At 45.1% G+C, this 24432-nt stretch overlaps 1 protein-coding gene across 1 annotated transcript in view; it reads right to left on the reverse strand.

The window, feature by feature from the left end:
- Positions 1-24432, reverse strand: part of LOC146358384 (von Willebrand factor D and EGF domain-containing protein-like) — a 431792-nt gene that overhangs the window by 235028 nt on the left and 172332 nt on the right. Inside the window, 1 exon segment of the mRNA XM_084809588.1 lies at positions 6775-6911. Within this exon segment, the coding sequence (XP_084665714.1) occupies positions 6775-6911 (137 nt within the window).

Genomic DNA, 24432 nt, shown 5'->3' on the forward strand with positions numbered 1-24432 from the left:
TATGGGACAAACTGATCATGTCAATACTTTCTGTCGGCAGTGGCAGCATCCCCAAGTGATAATAAAGTTGGTAGTATTCACATGGTCCTTGCAACTAGCCGTGAGTCCTGCAAGACCTGGTCCCTGCTTCTCTGGGCTTTTTTACATGAGGCATTTATCATGCACTCATCATTCCCTATTCATGCTTCTTTACCAGTTCTTTGTACCATGTCATCATAACCCTGCAGTTTCTGTGTCTGACCAGCACTTTCAGCAAATTTGTTTAGGGTGTAATCCAATACATGTTTAGACAGAAAAAAGTCCTACAATTTCCAGCATGCCCCAGCTAGTCATGGCTGGCTGGGGCATGCTGGGAGTTGTAGGACTTTTTTCTGCCTAAACATGCATTGGATTGTGCCCTTAGAACAGGGAAAATGTGGCATTTAATTGTGAAAGCGAAAGAAAGCACGACTTCCTCTTTTGTATTTGTGCTATTCTGCTATGCCACAGTGCCACCTAGAGGTTATATAGCGGAAAAGCAGGAAGGGAAATGCTCCTTGCATAGTGCTCTGATCTCAAGTCTGCGACAATAGATTCAGCAGATTAAAAGCCTCGTGTAGAAAAGCTCTCCAAATCATTCCATCTGGTCTGTGAGGGTGGGCTCACAGATCAGGTGACTCCAGCTACAGAAGCTGCTGCTGCTCTTGCTGAAGGTACCTAGAGACCATCTAGCTATGAGTCCTGCAAGACCGGATCCCTGCTTCTCTGACTCATTTCCACTTGGCCTGGGAGGGCCTTGGGTGACTGACCGACTCCAGATTCTATGGTACTGCCCAGTGATTATTATTCTGTTGTTTGGATTTATTTTTCTCCTTGTTTGACTTTAATATAATAATTAATGCATTGTTCAATCCTAGTGTGTATTTATTCATGTGGGATACTCTGTGTATGATGTTTTAAACCTTTTGTAACTGTTAATTATTTGTAACCTGGAGTCTATTATTGAGTCTTGGGTGGGTGAGCAGGGTGGGGTTGACCTGGCTCAGCTCTGCCCACCTGGGTACTCAGTGCAGCACCAACATAGGTTGGAGGGCTGGGGGGGGGAATTGCTGTGGTTCATAGACCCTCCATCTCTATCACCAGGAAACCACTCCACCTTGGAACAGGCCTTGAGGGTAGGGATGTACGAAAGTCACTTACCTTTTCGCAGCTTGGCTTTGCGGTGGGGGGGAGGCGCTTCGCTTCTCCCCCCGAAGTTCAGGCAAGGGGGGGGAGGCGCCCCGCCTCGCCTGGCCGAAATTCAGGCCGGGGAGAAGCGCCCCGTCTCCCCGGCCATGAAACAAAAAGTGAAAAAAAAAAGTGTGATAGGCTACGTAATGATTAACGTAGCCTATCACGGCTAGATTTCCAAAGTCAGCCGTGATAGGCTACGTTAATCGTCATGTAGCCTATCACGGGTGACTTTGGGGAAAAAAAAGCACGTACGCAAATGGCGTTTGCCCATGGGCGCCGCCATTTGTGTTCCTTATTTTGGCACGTCTAGTCTACGTAAAGATTTACGTAGACTACGGCAAAAATAATTTTCACCGTAGTCTACGTAAATCTTTACGTAGACTAGACATGCCAAAATAAGGAACGCAAATAGCGTTGCCCTTATTTTCACCGTAGTCTACGTAAATCTTTACGTAGACTAGACGTGCCAAAATAAGGAACGCAAATGGCGGCGCCCATGGGCCGCCGCCATTTGCGTACACGCTTTTTTTTTTCCCCCAAAGTCACCCGTGATAGGCTACGTGATGATTAACGTAGCCTATCACGGCTGACTTTGGAAATCTAGCCATGATAGGCTACGTTAATCGTTACGTAGGCTATCACGGGGTTTTGTTTTGTTTTTTACTTTATTTTGTAATGGCGGCGGCAGCAGCCATTCGGAAGACCTGCCACTGCCCCCGCCCCCACCGAACCGCCGCCGAACCGCCGCCGGGACCCGCTGCTGAGAGGGACGTTCGCAGGAGGTAAGTCCCATCCCGGGGGGGTGGCGGGGGTGGCGGAGAATTTCACCACCAATTTCGGGGGGCCGAATGCGTTGGCATTTGGCCTCACCGAGATTCGTGGAGAAATTCTCAGAAATTCTCTGCCATCCCTAGGGGTTACACCTGGTGTTGGGCCATAGAGACAGACTGGGGATGCTGCTGGTGTACTGCCCACCCAGCTGCCCAGCATCCTCCCTGACTGAGCTGGCAGAGGCAGTCTTCAGTGTGGTGCTGGAGGAACCCAGGATGGTGGTTCTGGGTGAGTTCAACTTTCATGCTGAGGCTGTCTCTGGAGTTGCAGCTCGGGACTTCATGGCCTCCATGACAACCATGGGGCTATCTCAGTTTATTGGTTCAACGCATGAAGCAAGGCACACTTGGTTTTTGCTGCAAGCTGTGAGCTGGGTAGTCTGAGGAATGGGGGGGGGGTCCCAAGTAACCCCATTGCTATGGTCAGACCATTTCCTGGTGAGATTTGAACTCATGGTACACTTCCCTCCTGCAAGGGTAGGGGACCCATTTGGATGTTCCACCCCAGGAGCCTGATGGAATCCAATGGATTTCTGAATGCTCTTGGGGATTTTTCAGTGGAGAAAGCTGGTGACCCAGCCTCACTGTGGAACAGTGAGAAGAAGAGGAGGACCATTGACTTGATTGAACCTGAGTGCCCTTTCCAGAGCTATACAGCCTGCTCTGTTCTTTGGTATACAGGGGAGCTGCTGTCAATGAAACAGGCTGGATGTTGGCTAGAGCACAAATAGTGTAAGACTCAAAGCGAAGAGGACCAAGCATGCTCTAGAGCACATAATCATGCCCATTGTATGGTGGTGCAGGCAGCAAAGAAGGCTTATTTTATTGCCTCCACTGCATCCTCAAGTAGCTGTCCAGCAGAACTCTTCCAGGTGGTCTGGGGGCTGTTAACCCCCTCCCCAGCAAATGGGGCCCTGGCCCCATTGAGGACCCACTGTGTGCCCTTTTTGCATCCCTTTTTGAGGACAAAATCACTTGTCTCTGCAGCTAACTTGATGCTGTTGTTATTGCAGTTCCAGTTGAGGTGTCTGACGCCACGATCTGCCCTATTTTGTGGGATCAATTCCAGTTATTGCAGCCTGATGATGTGGACAAGGTGCTTGCATCCATGTGACCAACCACATGGCCTATCAACCCCTGCCCCACTTGGCTAATAAAAAGCTAGCCAAGGAGTTACGACTGGGTAAGTTCAGGGAGTGATAAATGCTTCCCTGTGGGAAGGGGTGGTCCCTGCTGTCCTTAAGGAGGCAGTAGTGCGGTCACTCCTAAAGAAGCCTACTCCGGACCTAACAGTATTAGACAACTACCGCCCAGTTGCAAATGTCCCTGTCTTAGGGAAGGTACTTAAGAGGGTTGTGGCAGAGCAAATGCAGGTGCTCTTGGAGGATACTGATTATCTAGATCCATTCCAATCTGGATTTAGATCTGGTTATGGGACTGTATCAGCCTTGGTCACCGTGCTGGATGATCTTTATTGAGAGAGGGACAGGCGGAGTGCAACCCAGTTAATTCTGCTCGACCTCTCATTGGCTTTTGATACCATCAACCATGGTATTCTCCTGGATTGACTCTGTGGGATGGGTATTGGAGGCACTGTGTTACAGTGGTTCTGGTCCCACCTATGGGGATGATTTCAGAGAGTAACATTGGGTGACTATTCCTTGGCCCCTTGGCAATTGAGTTATGGGGTGCTGCAGGGTACCATCTTGTCCCCAAAATTGTTTAACATCTATATGAAGCCACTGGGAGTGGTCATCAGGGGATTTGGAGGTAAATGCCATCAGTGTGCTGATGACATGCAGCTCTACCTCCCTGTGACATCTGAATCAGGAGAGGCTGTGCAAGTCGTGAATCAGTGCCTTGACTCAGAAATGGGCTGGATGAGGACCAATACACTGAAGCTGAATCCTGGCAAAATAGAAGCCCTGTGGGTGAGTGGTTCCCAGGTCTGGGCGATTGCCTATTCTGGACAGGCTCATTGCCTATTCTGGATGGGGTTGCACTCCCTTTGAAAGATCAGGTCCGTAGTCTGAGGGTACTCCTAGATCCTTCACTGTCACTGGAGGCCCAAGTGGCCATGGTGGCTCAGACTGCCTTTTATCAGCTTCATCTGGTTCACCAGGTATGGCCTCTCCTGGACAGGGATAGCTTGACCACAGTGGTCCAGGCATTAGTAACCTGAAGACTGGATTACTGCAACGTGCACTATGTGGGGCTGCCCTTGAGGCTGGTCCAGAAGCTGGAGGTTGTCAGGAGCTGCCCCTTTTCAGCATATAACTCCTTTGCTGAGGGAACTGCACTGGCTGCCTATTTGCTACTGGACCAGGTTTAAGGTACTAGTACCAGTGTGCAAAGCCCAAAACAACTTGGGACCAGGATAGCTGAGAGGGCACCTTCTTCCTTACCAACCCGCTTGGTCACTGAGATCATCAGAGGGCACGTTCCTGGTGGTTCCACATGGACCCATGGCCTGGCTGGAGTCCACCAGGAAAAGAGACTTCAGTGTAGTGGCCCCCTTCCTGTGAAACTCCCTGACTTTTGGAGGTCAGACAGGTGCCAACGTTGTGTTGCTTTTGGTGCCTCCCAAAGACACTGTTATTTCAGGAGGCCTTCCTTGAGTGACCAGCTGCAGTTTATTAAGTTCAGAATCTGTTTCTTTTAAAATGTTTTAATTGTTTTAATATGCTGTTCTATTGTTTTATCTTGTTCACCACCACTCTGAAATCTTTGATGTGGAGTGATATACAACTATTGTAAATAAATAAATAAATAAATAAATAAATAAATAAATAGTATATATTGTATCATGGAAATATTTGATGTTGTGAGCGGCTTTAAGCATGGTTTGACCATGGAAAAGGTCAATTGACCATGGAAAAGCAGCATACAAATAAACTGATGATGATGAACTCTTTTATCATTGTGTCTTTCAGACACATGGGATTCAACCATGCCTCTTGCAAATGTTGTAAATGTTGTACTTTTCTTTGAGTTGTAGTAGGATATGTCCTCCTGCCATACAGATGTCTACTTTACACTGGCACTTCACTGAAGATTGTTATCTTTCTTTCTTCAATGAGAAAAGCATTTTGTAACGTGTTTTGAAATACTATGACTGAGAACCTCTCCCTTCCAAATAATTCTTAATTGTTGATCTCACTATATGTAGCCTTATAAAACTATTACTTGAGAAGTTATAGAATAATGCTGTTAATAGACCCCCATCCAACTGCACAGACTACAGCTGTGTATCAGGAAGCTCAGATAGTTAGCTGGGACACTTAAAATTCAAATGCGTTGGGAAATACAGCTAACCGTATAGATTCCAGATGCGCAAAACTGAGAAGCAATAACTCTGTGATTTCGAGCTTCAGTGAACTAGGGTATAGCTGGGATAAAAGCCCACAGAGAAATGGAAGGGACAGCATGGTTTTGATTCACTTATGAACCAATCCTATATCAATTATATAAAATGTACATGGAAGAAAGAGAACTTATCACTTCCAGTCCCAATAACAAAAGGCGATCTACACAGTTTTATGGATGAGGAGATTCCTGCCACTAGAACAATGTGGGCCAGTAGATAGGAAATTGGATCATCTACTTGTTATCCGACCAGGACCCCATCTACACCGGGCTTTTATTCTGGGGTGGGTGCAAGCTGAGGTCTGTCATGATAGATGACACAGTTGTGACTTTGCAGCCATCCGTGGTTTTCACCTGGAAAAAAAGCGGAGTTCCAAGGAGTTGTTTTACTGCAATTTTTTGGGCTTGCTGCGGGTTCCCCCATGGTTGCGGTCCATCTGTTCCTTCCCCAAACTGACTTTGCATCTTACAGTGGGCGTGTTGTAGGCGTGCGTAGTGCTTGTATCACTCTGTGATGCCCCTTTACTCCCCCCATCCCATTGCAGCTGCACAGTTACAGAGGCACAGAGGGACGTTTTCATTTATTTAATCACACTTCCACACATTTTTGCAGCTTCACATCTTTGCAACAGTTGCTTTTGGACTCAGTGCCCAAGGGCTGGGGAGGGTCTTGGGGGGAGGAACAACATTGCTCCGGCCACCGTTTCGGAGCGATGGCTAGGCACGTAATGCTCACGCTTGTGAGTGTGAACTATCGCGAGAGTCTCAGGCTGGGGAACTGACAAACTGATGGTGTGGAAATGAAGGAGCACAAAACACCCAATGTTTACCTAAAACAGGGTCAGAAAGACATAGCAAAGCCCCTGAAATATATAACATGAAAGTGTTGCACCCCACACTCATGGGACTGCACAGCTGCACATTTCAGTATAATGGCAAAAAAAAAAGGGCACAGCGAGTCTCTTAGGGAAGCGTGCAGTACCTAGCAAGTGTATCACAGGGCATGGTGATTCGAAGCTGCATTGATGCGCAGTTACATCAGGATGGGGGGTCAAAGCGGTGCCATATAGACGGGGCCCAAGACCATAGTATCTATTAATAAGATCCATGTCAGCTTAGCTTCAGCTCTGTTTGGTCTTTGGTACTGGAAAAAGGCAATGGTGAGCTTGTGCATGCCTATGTGAGTTTATTTTCAAAAATGTATTATGGAAGTGTCACCCAGTGACATGACTGTAGTAAGTAATTTTTCCAGTGAACACTGACAGACAAGATAATCCATTTCTTGATAGGTGTAGACCCAGAAAATGCAAAAAAGATTCCTGATGAAGGCAAGCCTTTTTCTGTGCTTTCATATTACAATACTTACGGTCAACCTGGTGACCTCGCAGTGAAGATCAGGAGAGTCACTAAAGCCAAGTCCAAACACTTGGATTCTGCTGCAGTCGAAAACTCGTATATCACAGAAACCACCATAGAGTAGATCTGTGATCTCCACAGGGTGCTCTGAAAGGGAAACAAATATGTGGCAGTGAGACCATGAAACATGAGCAAGCAAATAAATGTATGTGCTTTTTATTATTATTATTATTTCTTTTTATGCTCAAGCTTTACTTGAAGGTGCATGCCACGTTGTGTTTTCATATTCTCACAAAGCTGAGAATCGGTCTGACACAGGAACTTATGAGTAAAAACAGTGAGTGAATGGAAAAGACAGGTGCTGAAAGGATGGGTTGGTCCTGGTTTTCAGACAGTATCTGCAGCCAGCAACCTATCTTCCATCCTGTTAAAACTCCATACCACAGTGACTGTTTTTAACAACATCATAAGATCATACAAATAGCTATGATCTATGGCTGCTTTGGGATTTATGAAAATAGCCGTAAGATTTGGTACTCTCAAGTATCTGGCACTGGTGCTTGAAGTGATCTCATAAGTCTGGGTGTGTCTGGAAGTTTGTCTGTAAGTATGCGTGCGTGCGTGCGTGCGTGCGTGAGAGAGAAACAGAGGGAGAGAGAGAGAGAGAGAGTCCGTCCTTCTGAGGGCTATACTATGAGCACGATTGAAGTTTTCTGTTGAATTGCTGCTCATGGGAATGTTCCTTGAAAATTATTTCATAAGCCATCCATTGTAACTTCACAGGTTTACTCCAAAACCAGCAAAACATAACAGAAAAAACCACCAGGTATATAATAATTTCCCCAAGCAATATTATTCCACTCAATCTGCAAATTGTTCCAGCCATGTCTATTAACAGAAGGTATTTACAGAATAGGGCTGAGTGATACAAAAGGCATTAAAAGAAAAGAAAGGTTGCAAAAACACAACTTCCTCTACCCTAGCTGCACGTAGACATCTCCAGGCTGTTTCTCCTGCTCTCTTTTCAGGCTCTTTCTCTCACGGGTTTCCATCTCACTGGCTCTCTCCCACTTTGCATCCCCTCCTTCCCCCAAACCAAAAGTACTGTTTCAAATCTGGAGAAATGAAACCTAATTCAGGAAAATTAAACTTAACCAGGGAATGAAACCAACCAGGAAATGAAACTACTCCTCTCTCAGGGATAGCCCCCGCAACAAAAAAGCCCCCCAGGCCTTTAGGCCTGACATTTTTCTTTTCCTTGTCTCTGTAGGCCTCAAACCTTCACACAGATACATTCCCTAGATTTTGGACTTCTGTAGCAATTTGAAAACTGCATACTTCTAGGGCCTAAGTGGTGGGCACTTTAAATGGATGGAAAATAAACATGCATAACATTGTGCCTGAATTTATTTTAGAAGAGCCTATGTGAATATATGCCTTACAGTGCCTATGCAGATCTACTCAGAAGTCCTATTAAGTTCAATGGGACTTACGCCCAGGTAACTGTGTATAAGATTGCAGCTTTAATTTTATATAGTACTCATTTTCAAGTGCTGATTGGTTTCTAGTGGTCCTCTTTCCCACTAAGCTTCTACTATAACTTGCTAGTGATCTTTAAAGAATAAGAATTCCTCAAACAGGACAGATAAATCCAGGAAACAAAATGAATGTGCTCTACCACTGCAAAACATTTTTGTTTCCTTATTTGCTATTATTGTTTCTGAAAGCTATCAGAGGTATTAACAGCATCATTAAACCCCAATATTGTATTTACAAAGACCCAGTTTCCTACTGATCAGCATTCATCAGCTAGTTCAGTAGTCATGTAATACACACTATTAAGAAGGCAGGATGAGCAGTTTTGATAAATGATAGGTAGTGCATAAAAATAAAAGCTTCATTATGTTTTTCATGAGATTTTAATAGGACTACCCACTGTTCCCTACACATTTTTCAAGTCTTTTAGAATTTAAAAATCACAGCCAGCAATAACCTGTAAATCCCACTGAATTATTTCTGCTCATGATTCAGATTACTGATCCCATTCCCACCAAATGCCAGTTTCTTTAAGGCAGCCTTCCTCAGCTTCATGCCCTCACTACCAATGTTTTGCACTACAGATCCCATCAGCCACACCCAGCATGGCCAATAGTCAGGGGCAGTGGGAGTTGTAATCTAAAACTTCAGGAGGAAGTTTTATTGGAACACAATATCCCACTGCCTCCCAGTGTAGTTCTCAAAACAGTTTGGATCCAAAGCTCTTGTGAGTGGAATTCCATTGCTGGAAGAAAATACTCGCAGCACCCACTAATTTATTTATTTATTATTTATTTATTTCATTTCTATCCCGCCTTTTTTCCTGTTGCAAGGAACCCAAGGCGGCTTACATGATCCTCCTCCTCTCCATTTTATCCTCACAACAACCCTGTGAGGTGGGTTGGGCTGAGAGTCTGTGACTGGCCCAAAGTCACCCAGTGAGCTTCCAAGGCTGTGTGGGGACCAGAACCCAGATCGCTGGGCTCCCAGTCCAACACTCTAGCCACTACACCACACTAGCTAATGAAAGGGAGAGGTGATTTTCACCACTTTCCCCTGCTCCCTATGCTTTTCTGCACACACGCACACACACTATGAATCTATCCCTACAACAATAGTTAAGTTACATTTCTTTCAGCTTACATGAAATCAATATAATGACATATGAATGAACAAGAGACTATCAGGAGTTCTGCTGCCTATGGCATATCTTATATAAGATATATTACTCAACATTTTAAATGTCAGTATGTCAGTATTGGAGGAACAAATCTATTCTGCCAGTACTGTCTGTGGTGCATATGGGAGATAAGCTGCAATGATTGGTACAAATTCAGCAGCATGCAACAACAAGCGATTCTACTAACTTATATTGGAACCTGGTGAATTTTTTCACTCTCTGGTCAAAAAACCTGACCAATGTGGTCAACACAGTATCTGCTGAATGCTAAAATGCAGACTTTACACCATTTCTTCTGGTGGTTTCTTCTGAAAGCAGGGAAACATGTTCCAGCGGGATGCGACCTTGCTATGTTTTGGAATCTATAAATGTCTTTCTAACAAATTAGTGGAGCATCTTCAGCCTATGTGTGCACTGCAGAATAGAGTTTCAATAAAGCCTTTCCACATACTGTGACAGTGGACACTTTTTAAGAGTATTAGGAATTGCTCCTGCAGCCTCTTGAGACTGGCTGAGGTCAAAAAGGTGGGAGTGAAGACTGTTTGTATAATGAAGCCTCATGCCAGCTGGCTCCTTCTGAAACTAGTGCTTTTCAGCTTCAGCTGCCTCAGGGATGGTACCCTTAATAATGGTCCTTGCTTAGTCTTCCATGGAGTAGAACAGTATCTAAGTAAATGAGGTATTGGAATATCAACGAAACACCGCTTTGTTGATAATTGCCAATATCAGTATACTGGAAGGAAGAGATAGGAATGCTAAAGTAGGAAGTCAAGAAATCACCAGGAAAACAGGCAAGCCTGGCCTTGGTGTACAAAATGAAGCAGGACAAAGGCTAATACAGTTTTGTCAAGAGAATGTGCTGATCATAGCAAACACTCTTTTCCAACAGCACAAGAGGTGACTCTACACATGGACATCACCAGATGGTCAATATCGAAATCAGATTGATTATGTCCTTTGCAGCCAAAGATGGAGAAGCTCTATACAATCAGTAAAAACAAGACCTGGAGCTGACTGTGGCTCAGATCATGAGCTTCTTGTTGCAAAATTTCAGCTTAAATTGAAGAACGTAGGGAAAACCACTAAACCATTCAGGTATGACCTAAATCATATCCCTGATGAATATACAGTGGAGGTGAGGAATAGATTTCAGGGATTAGACCTGAGGGACAGAGTGCCTGAGGAACTATGGACGGAGGTCCGTAACATTGTTCAGGAGGCAGCAATTAAATCCATCCCCCCAAAAAAGAAATGCAAGAAAGCCAAGTGGCTGTCTGATGAGGCTTTACAAGTAGCTGAGGAAAGAAGGGAAGTGAAAAGCAAGGGAGAAAGGGGAAGATATATCCAACTGAATGCAGAGTTCCAGAGAATAGCAAGGAGAGACAAGAAGGCCTTCTTAAATGAACAATGCAAAGAAATCGAGGAAAACAATAGAATGGGAAAGACTAGAGATCTTTTCAAGAAAATCGGAGATCTCAAGGGAAAGTTTTGTGCAAAGACGGGCATGATAAAGGACAAAGAAGGCAGGGACCTAACAGAAGCAGATGAGATTAAGAAGAGGTGGACAGAATACACAGAAGAACTATACAGAAAAGATCTGAATGTCCCTGATAGCCATGATAGTGCAGTCACTGAACTTGAGCCGGACATCCTCGAGAGTGAAGTCAAGTGGGCCTTAGGAAGCATTACTAACAACAAAACTGGTGGAGATGACAGTATTCCAGCTGAGCTATTTAAAATCCTAAAAGATGATGCTGTTAAAGTGCTGCACTCAATATGCCAACAAATTTGGAACACTCAACAGTGGCCACAAGACTGGAAAAGGTCAGTTTACATTCCAATTCCAAAGAAGAGCAATGCCAAAGAGTGTTCAAACTACCACACAATTGCACTCATTTCACATGCCAGCGAGGTTATGCTCAAAATCCTACAAGCTAGGCTTCAGCAGTATGTGAACCGAGAACTACCAGAAGTACAAGCTGGGTTCCGAAGAGGCAGAGGAACTAGAGATCAAATCACCAACATTCGCTGGATCATGGAGAAAGCAAGAGAATTCCAGAAAAATGTCTATTTCTCCTTCATTGACTATGCTAAAGCCTTTGATTGTGTGGATCACAACAAACTGTGGCAAATTCTGAAAGAGATGGGAGTACCAGACCACCTTACCTGTCTCCTGAGAAACCTGTACGAGGGTCAAGAAGCAACAGTAAGAACCAGACATGGAACAACCGATTGGTTCAAAATTGGGAAAGGGGTATGACAAGGCTGCATATTGTCACCCTGCTTATTTAAGTTATATGCAGAGTACATCATGAGAAACGCCGGGTTGGATGAATCACAGGTCGGAATTAAGATTGCCGGGAGAATTATCAACAACCTCAGATACGCAGATGATACCACCCTAATGGCAGAAAGCGAAGAGGATCTAAAGAGCCTCTTGTTGAGGGTGAAAGTGGAGAGTGCAAAAGCTAGTATGAAACTCAACATTAAAAAAACTAAGATCATGGCATCTGGCCCTATCACTTCCTAGCATATAGAAGGGGAAGAAATGGAAGCAGTGACAGATTTTATTTTCTTGGGCTCCAAGATCACCACAGATGGTGACTGTAGCCATGACATTAAAAGACGCTTGCTCCTTGGGAGGAAACTATGGCAAACCTAGACAGCATAGTAAGAAGCAGAGACATCACCTTGCTGACAAAGGTCTGTCTAATCAAAGCTATGGTTTTCCCAGGAGTAACATGTGGCTGTGAGAGCTGGACTATAAGGAAGGCTGAGCGCCGAAGAATCGATGCTTTCGAACTGTGGTGCTGGAGAAGACTCTTACGAGTCCCCTGGACTGCAAGGAGGTCAAATAATCCTAAAGGAAATCAACCCTGAGTGCTCATTGGAAGGACAGATCCTGAAGCTGGAGCTCAAATATTTTGGCCACCAAATGCAAAGAGAAAAGTCACTGGAAAAAACCCTGATGCTGGGAAGGATTGAAGGCAAATGGAGAAGGGGACGGCAGAGGATGAGATGGCTAGATAGCATCACTGATGCAATGAATATGAACTTGTGCACACTCTAGGAGAGAGCGGAGGACAGGAAGGCCTGGCATGCTATGGTCCACGGGGTCACGAAGACTCAGACACGACTTAATGACTGAACAACAACAACAAGAGATAGGAAAACACCCCACCTGAGCTCAGTTTGGAATGGGATTAGGTAATAAGAATCACTCTACTAAAAAAAAATCTATTGTTTTTCAAAACCATTCTGAAATTTGGACTTGCTCGTACCTAGGGATATATGAAAATACTGTTTCTGTTTGCAAATCATGAGAACATGTCCAGATGGAAATCCTGATTATGAATGTGAGCAGGACCATTTTTTTCAAGTAATGTTTGCAAATTCCTAAATTTGTGATCACATGTGAAAAATACCTATTTTTAAAGAATGTCCACTTTGAAATATGCATTTTTTCCTATTCAAAATGGGAATGTGTCAAAACACAAATCAAAAACAAAAAAGGCAAGAAGCCAAAACAAGCTTTGTAGTGATTTTGAGAGAATTTAGGCAAGCTCGAAAATCACTGGTTCTCTCATCTCTAGTCATACTCCCCTCATGGTGCATGAGGGGACACAAATGCTTTTCCTTTTCCAGCTCATGAGTCCCTAACTCTCCTCCCATGAACCTGTGAGCCCTGCCATGTTCTGCTGTCCTTTCCTTTCCCCCCCAAATCTACCTGGTTATGGCAGCAATATAAAGGCCTTGGAGGAGGCATCTCTCTCAGGCCTCCGTATCTTCCTGTTGTTTGGAATGCTAAACTGGCAATTGTCAACATCCTAGATGCAAGGGAAATGTAGTTTTTTCAGAGCACCTCACTACTTAGTATGGACAGCAGCGCCCCAGACATAAGAAGCCTCAGGCCATGTTCCTATGCAAATTTACCTGGGAGTAACCCCCCTGGAATTAGAGATGGCGGAGAATTCTGCCACGGACTCCAATAAGGCTGGATTCTAAAGAATCCCCCCTGCCGGAGTCCATGGCGGAACGGATCACTCAGGTCTGCCTCCCTGCCGGATCCGTCTGGGTCGGATCCCTGTCCACATTAGCCCTGCGGAGCCAGCCTCCAGCTCCCCAGGGCTGGAAAAAGTCGATATGGCCAGCAGCCATTGCCGTGCTGTATCTCTGTGTAAGTCAGTCCCCTGGATGCAAATGCCATAATGGGAGCCATTTGCGGCCGTAAAGCTGGTCGATTAACCTAAATGCAGCCATTTGCGGCTGCATTTAGGCTAATCAACTAGCTTTACAGCCGCAAATGGCGCCCACTATGCCATGTGCATCTGGGGGACTGACTTACACAGAGATACGGCACAGCAATGGCTGCCAGCCGTATTGACTTTCTCCAGCCCTGCAGAGCTGGTGGCCAGCTCCGCAAGGTTGAAGCGGAGCTGGCCTGGATGGATTCTAGCGGGGAGGAACGGATCGCCTCCCCCTCCATCAAGGATTCAGGGGGGAGGAATGGATCACCTCCCCCCCCAGCCGACCCCCACGGATGGCAGGTAAGGGGATTCGTACATCCCTACCTGGAATCCAATGAGGCTTACATCTGAGTTGTCATGTATAGGACTTCATTGGCAAAAATAAACTCATCAGGACAAAACAATATGAAGAGATAAGCAAAAGCTGCCCATCTTGATTTGGAATGGGTTGGGTGTATCCAAGCTTTTAAAAAAAAAAACTTCACAGAAAAAGCTCAGGCTTTCCCCAAGAATTCTCCAAGACCTCAGAAAGATGTTAAGAGTGTCAATAGGAGTAATCCCAGATGAATACTCTGCAAGCCAAATGGAAGCTTGATGTCTTGATATCCTAAGCCCAGTTCAGAAGTTCTCCACCACCAGAGAATTATGTGATGGGGAGAGCAGGATGAGTCCATTGGCTCCTTCCACCATGTACTTATCTCCCACCTGTGCAGCCCTCCACATGTTGGAGGGATAACTTTTCAGCAGGGAGCCTTCTCCACTCATGTAGGCTTCCCTACATGATTTGGAACCCTGATTTTATAGGGTTCTAAATCATGCATGCAACCTACACAAACTCCCCATGGCAGACATTAAACACCTTGATGCTGTGACATAGATGCTGTTGTTGCAAGAGATGCTCAGAGGTGCTGAAACCAGCAAAGCACATACAAAAAAGGAAGGTCAACGCAGGACCCCCATCTGGGCAAGTCAGGTCACATCCAATGAAGTCAGGTCAAGTGGGGTCAAGTCCCATCACATCAGGTCAAGTCCCATGGCATCAAGTCATGTTTGGTGTGCTAAATAGCAAGACAACATTAGACCAGGCAGGGTCTTTTAGGACCTTGGCCAGCTTCAAGTTAACTGAGACTCAAGGTGAACTATCAACTCAACAACAGACAAAGCCCTTCTGAAACCTTATAAAGGCCAGCAGCTCAAGATCTGCAGTTAGCTCCACCTCCTCAGAGAAGCAGTTTGTTTCTTAAAGGGTTACTGCCTGATTTGTAGTCCTTGGCTACTACAGGTTGGGGGTGGTAAAGGCTATAATGGGAAAGTCTCCTCTGCATCTGAAAAGTCAGGGAGAGGCATATCCTCTGGCCTGGATGGGCCTGGCATAGCAGGAATTGGGTTAATGGATGGAGTCTTCTCTGCCTCTGAGTCCTCTTTGGAGCCAGGCTGGGTCAAGGCTGGAGAACGTGACAATGACCAGAGAAACCTGCAGGAACACTACTTGCCTAAAAAAATAAAAAAAATAAACTATAGATGCTTAGGGTGACAGTGCCAAGAGAGGATAGGACTCCTGCAGCTTTTAATAATGATGTAGAAGAAGGAATTTCACTGCTGTAGCTTCTCTCCTTATGCATAGAAACTGCATCTATTAAAATTCCCTCATCTACGCAGTTATTACAGGGATAGGAGTCCTGTACTCCACTGTCTCTGGTCTGCCCTGGAGGTGCCATTTAAACTGCAATGAACAGTGGCATGGCAAGCAGGAGAGGAAAACAAACTATTACTCAACTTGTAGTGTAATATATTATCAGCATATATGCTGTAGTATTTAAGTAAATGTTCTAATTTCTACATTGCCGTATGTGTGTGTATATATATATATATATGGAGAGAGAGAGAGAGAGAGAGAGAGAGAGAGAGAGGTGTGTTGGTGTAAAGCGGCCCAACAGCAAATCAACAAGGAGGTGCTGGATCCACTGTGGATGCCATCAGTCTTAAGGTGAAATGTATAAGGAAGACTAACAACATTGTATTAAAAAATATATTTTAAGCTAAACGTTTCAGCTTCCACCTTCATCAATAGCTGTGTTGTTATCTGTTAACAACACAGCTACTGATGAGGGCAGAAACCGAAACATTTAGCTTAAAATATATTTTAATACTCTGTTGTTAGTCTTTCTATCTTTCATATAAATCCACTGTTTCGCCTCACACTTTCCAGTTGTCCCGGGAAGAGTGCTTCATCTTAGTCAGCTGATGGGATTTTTTATGAACTGAAGATATATACATTTGATGTTCCTCAACTTTCACGTCATCTTTAATGACAAAGTGCAGGATGTAGTTGACACATTAATTTGTATAATCACGTTAAAAAGACAAATAATTATTAAAGTGTAAAAAGCAGTATACAAGGAAAAATGTGGCCTTTTCTTTATTATGCACATTGCCATTGGCATGGCAGCAGAGATAGCAGAAAAGCACTTAAGAAATACTATTAGAAATGTTCAAATAATAGTAATGAAGAAGAAGAAGAGGATGAAGAGGAAGAAGAAGTTGTCATCCACAGAAGTTGCTGTGGCTATGAATGGAGTGATATGTCAGGTGTAGGTAACCTTGTGCCATCGAGATGTTTTAAGACTACAATTTTTACAATCCCTGACCATTTCCTGGGGCCAATGGGAGTCGTAGCCCAAAATATCTGGATGGTGCCAGGTTGCCTACCCCTGCTATATGGCATAACAGAGCCCTGTTTCCTGTCCTATCCTTTCCCCTGGAACATACACTGAAACTGTACCAGGCCCATCAGGAAATGGCAGCCCTGTGTGTGTTCCCCATATCTCTCTGCTCAGTCACATAACTCCTGGTAGAGGAATATGCACAGCATGGTGAGAGGAGACAACAATAAGAACTTCTATTATGTCTTTTGGAGTTCTGTGCCTGCTGTGGATGTGGTCCAGCCTTTCATATTCACATTGTGCTGTTCCTCCTAAGAGCTCAAAGCAGTTCATAACTCAGCAGTCTTGGATGTAAACCTTGACGGTATGCCTGCATTGTCACAGAATACATTTCAGATGAGTTTGGGGGTCTCAATTCAGCAGATGCTGCTCCCAACAAATATCAGCTAAGGGCAGAAGATGTTGGTTTGCAGAGGCAGCTGGTGCTTCAGGGACAGACCAGTGGCACCAGTTTGGTTCTCCTCTAGGGGCCCCACATCTACCTGCTGTCACAGACCTATTTTCCTTTCTTTCCTAGCAGCATTTTGAAGCCCTGGATTGTGCACTCTAATACCACAATTACTAACAGGGGCCAGAGACAGATCATCATCAGCTTCACTGAGCTTTTGCCTTGTTTCGACTCCCTGCCTTCAAAGTCCAGGGATACTTTTCAGCTGTATGGACCCTGGCTTTGGTCCGACTGGGGTTCTCTGTCTCCCTCACTTAGATCCAGAAAGGCTGGTACCTTGGACAAGTACCTTGGAGGCTGAAATCTCCCCTTTACAAACAACTGTGGGTTGTTGTTTTTGTTGTTGTTGTGCATTTGACTCCATTCTTTTTATTCTGCAGTTGATGACGGAAAATTGCTGTTCTGTATCTTGGTTCATAAGCAGGTATTCTTACCTGGCCCTCTCCAAGTTTGCTACCTGCTACTACTGGTTCAGCTCATTCACTGTGTTCTTCTGCTTTTAACACCACTGTGGTAGCCAAGTTGGTATCATGTCATTCGTTATTTTTAAATGCTGAAGAAATTTTCCACAGTACACAAATCAGAGGTTACATGTGAAAATTCATCATGATAATATGCTGTCTTGGCAAGCCATTTAAGCCTTGAAAAACAACTTTCTATTTGGTAAATTGATCCCATTTAGTGTCTCTAACTGGTACTTTGCACTCTATTTATGTTTCCTGTTGCCCATAATAAACCCACCCTGCTACAGGTAGTGCATCAAAATCCTTGAACTGAAATTTCATCTGGGCTGTCTTATTTTTATCCGTGCGGTTCAGATTACATTTGCCACATCTGTATCATACTATGTACTATTAAGGAAATTAAGAGTTGGAGTATTAAATTCAGAACTTAGCTGCTGTTCTAGGTATCTTCTTCCTTGTGTTGTCTTAAATGGCTTTGCTATATGAAACATCAGTTCCATCCTGCTGCTCCTTTACCACTTTTACAGCAGTTGTTTTCAGGGTGTCAGGGTGGAAACTGAGCTGATAGAACCCCAGAGCAGTTCTAATTCTGAGGAGGATCAGCAATCCATGGGAGAGGAGCCAGCTCATCCCTCACAGGCACAGCAGCTGGCAGAGATTCCTCCTGCCAGCATTCCTGAGATAGATAGCGACCCTGGCAGTGAGAAAGTGCAGGAGGGAGACTTGCTAGACGCTCGATGCAGATGCAGGGAGCGGCGAGCGATGGAGGGCGCGGAAAGGGGGTGTAGCGCCCGTTTGGCACGCAAGCAACAGTCACGTCCCGTGGAACCAAGGAAAAGAGGGAGCATCTCTCCCTAGCCCATAAGTTCAGGGTCTTCAAGTGATTCTCCTTCAAATGGGGACCAACTGCCTACCCGGAGCATAGGCTACTCTGCTGTTCATTGCTTAGTCGCTGGTGATTAGCATCTGAAAGAGTCATTAAATTGTAAAAGGATTAAAGCCTTGAAAAGAATTATTTCATCTGTGTCTTGAGTTGGCTATTGGAGTGTACTGAAAGAGGCCGCTAGGGCACTCCTGATACAGGGAAAGATAGCAGATCTTATTGAGCAGCTCCTGAGAATGGATTCCATGAAGGGTTTCTGAGAACCACTGCTCTTCAGAGTTCTTGCAGGTTTAATCCTGAATATACCATTGTAACTGAATGACACATCACTGTGTACATATAGGAGTACAGCCAAATTTCCCCACCCCACCCCCCAGTCCCACACAGACACACACATTGAAAGGCTGGACCATTCCCGCCTGAGCTATTCCCATCTCCGCACTTTTGGATGGCATGTGAAAGGACTCTATGCACATACCAATGAACAGAATAGAGCTCCTCCACATAAGGGGTTACCTGGCCCAATCAGGGTCCCCTCTCACACGGAGGAGCCCCAAGGTTGTATATTGATACATCCATAATGCCCCTCACACACCAGCCAACTGCACAGTTGGTGGGCTGCGGTCCCCAGACTAACCCATGCAGCCTCATAATGCCCCCCACACACATAATTTCAATGCATAGGAGTGGGTCACCTGAGCCCTCTATTATTCCTGTACTGTGTAGGAAGTTTTTGCTGGCATCAAAGCTGCAGCTGCAATGGTTATTGCTGCTCTGGCATGGAGAGCTCTGAACCTGAATGCTCTGCTTAACAGGATATCTGTGTTGTCTCATGAACCTTGATGACTCACCCGGGCTCCGTACAGGTATTGGTAATGTAGCAGGATAATTAAACAGGGTTATATACAGTTCCCTAACTAGCTTGTAAAAGAGAAACCTACAATGGACCAAGGTAAGAGATGGAGGGGAGCTTCTGGAAGCTAGGGTGTATTTTAAATGGATACAGTTAACACACTATGCCTGAATACAACACAGTAAGATGCTGTAATGAAAACATGCACAGGGATTACTGCTGGTCTATGAACCAGTGGGAGAAGCTCACTGCTCAGAAGTAGGGGTGTCAGAGAATTTCTCGCCGAAACTTCGGGGGGCCGAGTGCCAATGTATTCGGCCCCCCAAAGTAGTTTCGGGGAGAAATTCTCCGCACCCCCCCACCCCCGCACCCCCCCCCCGGGATGGGACTTACCTTTCCCGAATGTCACTCCCGGTGGCAGGTCGCAGCAGCGGTTTGGCAGGGCTTCGACAGGGGCGGGGGCGGCAGCCGCCATTCCAAGAAAAGTAAAAAAAAAAAAAACGCCCCCGTGATAGGCTACGTGACGATTAACGTAGCCTATCACAGCTAGATTTGCAAAGTCAGCCATGATAGGCTACGTAAATCGTCACGTAGCCTATCACGGGTGACTTAAAAAGAAAAGAAAAGCACGTACAGCTAATGGTGGCCCCCATAGGGAGCCACCATTTGCGTTCCTTATTTGGTCGCTGTAGTCTACGTAAATCTTTACGTAGACTACAGCGACCAAATAAGGAACGCGAATGGCGGCTCCCTATGGGGGCCGCCATTTGCGTACGTGCTTTTTTTTTTTTAAGTCACCTGTGATAGGCTACATGACGATTAACGTAGCCTATCACGGCTGACTTTGCAGATCTAGCCGTGATAGGCTACGTAAATCGTCATGTAGCCTATCACGGGGCGTTTTTTTTTTTTACTTTTCTGTTGAAGTTCGCGGCCGGGGAGACGGGGCGCTTCTCCCCGGCCTGAATTTTGGCCGGGCGAGGCGGGAAGCCTCCCCCCCCGGCCTGAATTTCGGCCGGGTGAGGCGGGAAGCCTCCCCCCCGGCCTGAACTTTGGGGGGAGAAGCAAAGCACCTCCCCCCCACCACGAAGCAAGCTGCGAGACCAGGTAAGTGACTTTCATACATCCCTACTCGGAAGTAGGGATGGCAGAGAATTCCACCACAGATTTCAGTGAGGCCGAATGCACTGGCATTCGGCCCCCCAAAACCCGTGGCGGAACAGCCTCCCACCCCCCACCACCCCGCGGAATCCCCCCCGGGATGAAGCTTACCTGGGGCGGATGTTCTGGTGGCGGTGGCGGCGGTGACAGCAGCAGCGATGGGTCTTTCGACCGGCTGGCGCGGCTGCCATATGAATGAGTCCTGCTATTTGCTGTGATAGGCTACGTAAGTATTTACGTAGCCTATCACGGCAAGCAAAAAAACCCAACAGCATATGCAAATGGCGGCAGCTACAGCGGCTGCCATTTGCGTTCCCTTTTTTTCGCTGTTTTAGCCTACGTAAATATTTACATAAGCTATTATGGTGAAAAAAAATGAATGCAAATAGCGCCCACTATGCTATTTGCGTTCCCCTTTTTTTCGCTGTAATAGCCTATGTAAATATTTACGTAAGCTAAAACGGTGAAAAATATGGAACCCAAATGGCGGCCACCATAGCCGCCGCCATTTGCCTACGCTGGTGTGGTGTTTTTTTGGCCTGCCATGATAGGCTACGTAAATACTTACGTAGCCCATCACAGCAGCCTGGCTGGATGCAAATGGTGGCTGCTACAGCGGCGGCCATTTGCGTCCGCAGCACCCCGTCTGCGGCTGGTACTCCGGCTGCGGACAGCCCTGGCCGGCTGCTCCACTAAGCCACCGCAGAGCGGAGCCGGCAGGGCAATTCCGGGGGGGAGGACCAGATCGCCTCCCCCCCCATCGAGGATTCTGGGGGGAGGGACGGAGCGCCTCCCCCCACCGCAAACCACATCCGCGAAAAGGTAAATTACTTTCGTACATCCCTACTCGGAAGCAGCCATGCTTAGTTCCTATCTCTTCAAGCTACTTCAGCACAGTTTGTTTACATACAGGGATTATATACGGAACTGATATGGGACAAATGGCTTGCTGTGAATAATTTAAAACACATGACCTGGTTACTTATAAACCAATATTTATTTCTAATGTGTGTGTTGTTGCTTTGAAATTGTGGGCAGTGTATTTGTGTTTTAAGAGGACAATTTTGAACTACAGTGGTGGGGGAGAAGGATTTCCTTTTATAATTATTTAAATCTATTTGGTCTGAAACTTTTTCATGGCTGCATATAGCATTTTAATGTAATGGCTTTGCCCTTAAAACCAGAGCATGCTTTTCTATGAACCCATGTGTTAGTTAATCCTAGATGCTTAAAAAGAAATCCAACTGCTTGTTTCACAGAATTATTTTCACTGCTTTGCATTAAAGCAAATAAACAAATCACCAAAAGGACTAATCTCCCTTATTTGATTTTCGGAGGTACAATATAGATTGTATTGTTGGATCCTTGCAAACTCTGAGGTCCCTCGTGATAAAGATTTGATATCCTTTCTAAATTTAATTTCTATTGACTTTTGTAGTTATCAAGCTAATAGACCTGCTGCAATCCAGCCACGTTTGTGCTTCGGATGAAAAGAAATGGAAGCTAAAACAATAGATTTATTGACGCTGTCCTTTGTTTTTCAAAATGTTCACATTTATTTCACCTGCGCTCAAAAAACGTACGCTAAAATTTTTATTTATTTCATTTCAAAATTGTGGTGAGCAGGCCTCTCCCCATCTTATTAACTCTTCCGATCTTTTTATTTAAAATGTGCATTTTAAACCTGGAAACATGTTTCACATTGCTAGACGTGTTATTCATTCCCATCACAGGATCACAAAACATGCATTGGAGATAACAGACTTACATCGGCTTTTCGGTGCAGTTCTGCTGTTTAAATACATTTGCAGCAGTGCATTGGCTGCTTTTGCCACATGATCTCCATGTACATTGACTAAAATTAAATGTCATTCTGTTTGCATAAAGCTACTAGGACACGATCTGTGTGTCCCCCCCTCCACTGCTTTAACCAAACATTTTTGTATCAACATTGGGGTTTTACAAGATAATCATGGAAAGACGCCTCCCTCAAAAGGGAGGGATAACATTTACTTGACATCATTTTACTTTGCTTACAAGGACAGTCACATTTGCACATAAGCAGTGGCAGGCTGGCAGCCGCTGAGGCAATTCAGTAGATGAAACCGCAGGCCACCATGGCATGGTTAGAGGGAGCTCTTCCCTTTCCTTGCTGGGAACTGGCAGTGGAACGGTGGGGTGCCAAGTCAGCATCACGCAATTACATGACGGTTGCTGACTGGATGCTCACCTTGGTGTGGATACAGGTTGCATCTGTCCACAGGGGTGGTAAACAGTCAGCAGCAACTGTTCAGCTGCATGCTGTTGGCACCCCCACCCCAAAAGTGTGAAGGTAAGAGCATAAAAGCCCCTTTCCCCCTCTGTCGCCACACTGCAGCGACTGGCGCTTTTGCCCAGTGGCTGCCACTGCTTTCAAAAACAGAGACAAGAAAATAATGTTATAGAGTGATCTGGGCCCATAAACAATACCCCTTTTCATTTATTACTGTGATCTGTGTAAACACACCCTTGCTTGTTGTGAAACCCAGTGACATATGGTGCTTTCAGGATAAAATGCAGTTAGCGTTGTGGACGGTCTGAGGCCATTTTGCTCATATGTTTATTCGATTTGTACCCAGCATTCCCAGCAAGGAAATGGCACTCAAGGCGGCTTACGTAAAGGTATCATGTAAATAATATGAGAACTTCAGGGTTTTAAATGTGACATAGCTCTGTGTTGTTTGTAGCAGCTATGAACTAAGTGTCTATAAGCTCATTGACTGAAGCAAATGTCTAAACAGATTGCCTCTTTCAGGATTCTGATTTGTAATGACTGCTTTTCTAGATCCGCCTTCCTATTGACATAATAAAGTATGTATAGTTCCTTCTGACTGCTCTGAACTATTAGGCACAATAGGAAATATAATAGGATTTCAATGAGCTTAAGTCATTCCTCCAAAAGGAATGGAGCCAAAACAGGGCCACTGACGCGAACAAAGATGTATCGGCATGCTCAGGTGAACCCCAAGATAAGCATATGTACAAAATATTTATTTCAAAGCCAAAAGGGGGCAAAATACTCAAATGAAGACTGAGCATGCTCAGTGCCCTCCTGAAGCCATTGAATGAGTGTCAGCTGGAAAAGAAAAATGGGGAAATGGGTGGGGCATTGACTTGCATGGGCCCCTTTCAGTATATAGTACTATAGAAGAGGTCATAGCTGGCTGAACCCTGAACAGGAGTCCGCCCGTTAGGGGATGAGGACACATTGCAACATCGCTGGTCCTACTGGTTTTCTCTGTTTATGTCTGATAAAGGTTTTGGCCACAATCCAGATCCAGCACAGAGTTGAACAAAGTGGTTTTAAGTTGTCTCTGCATTCTGTATATCACCAGTGCTGTATACATTCTTAAAAGCAGTAGTGCACACATAATCACCATTGTTGGATCCTTGATTTTAAGAATCTGTCTTTGGGGGGGGGGGTGATTTCTTCCATTACAGGGTAGAATTGTAGCTCTACAATTTTATGAAACCACCAACTTGGTTTTGCTGCCTAGGGGCTTCTTCACACAGAGGTTTTATCCTGCTATTGAGATTGCTCTCTCATGGACATTTGCGGGTCCTTTTCATGGCATCGTCAACATCCAGGGCCCATCCAGAGGTATTTCTCAGTTATTACATCCAGAAATAATGAATTAAAATACATCACTTTGTTGCACTATTAAAACAGCCATTAAATAGTTCTGTTTCACTGAGTTCTATGGAACCTCGAAAATTAAAAACTTCCCCTCTTGGCAATCACGTGGTCGCCGTCTGGGACCCTGCTCTAAACGCGGGAAGGCTCCACAACAGTAGGACTGTGGATTTCTTCTTTAATGTAAAGGCAGCCTAAATATCAACAACCCAGGCAGCCCTCTTTAGTCACTGGAGGGGCAAATCTGTATTTGGCCCTTTTAACAATACATGGCTCTCATTCTAAATTTTGCTTTTAAATCCCCTCTCAAGAGGAGAGAAAACAATCATTTTTCGATTCCCGCTGCAGTCCGTTACATGCAACACCTGCCATCCAAAGTGTTTCTCTTTCTGCAGTGCTAGCTGAATCCTATGGAATTATTTAATGCAGTTATTTTGAATTAATGTCCTCTAATTGCAGCTGCAATACAAGAACAGAATGCAGTCCAAGTTCAGAAGAAT

This window comes from Heloderma suspectum, chromosome 1 (genome assembly GCF_057233095.1).
Source record: "Heloderma suspectum isolate Gila_16-S chromosome 1, 16-S_ref, whole genome shotgun sequence".
Classification (NCBI taxonomy): domain Eukaryota; kingdom Metazoa; phylum Chordata; class Lepidosauria; order Squamata; family Helodermatidae; genus Heloderma; species Heloderma suspectum.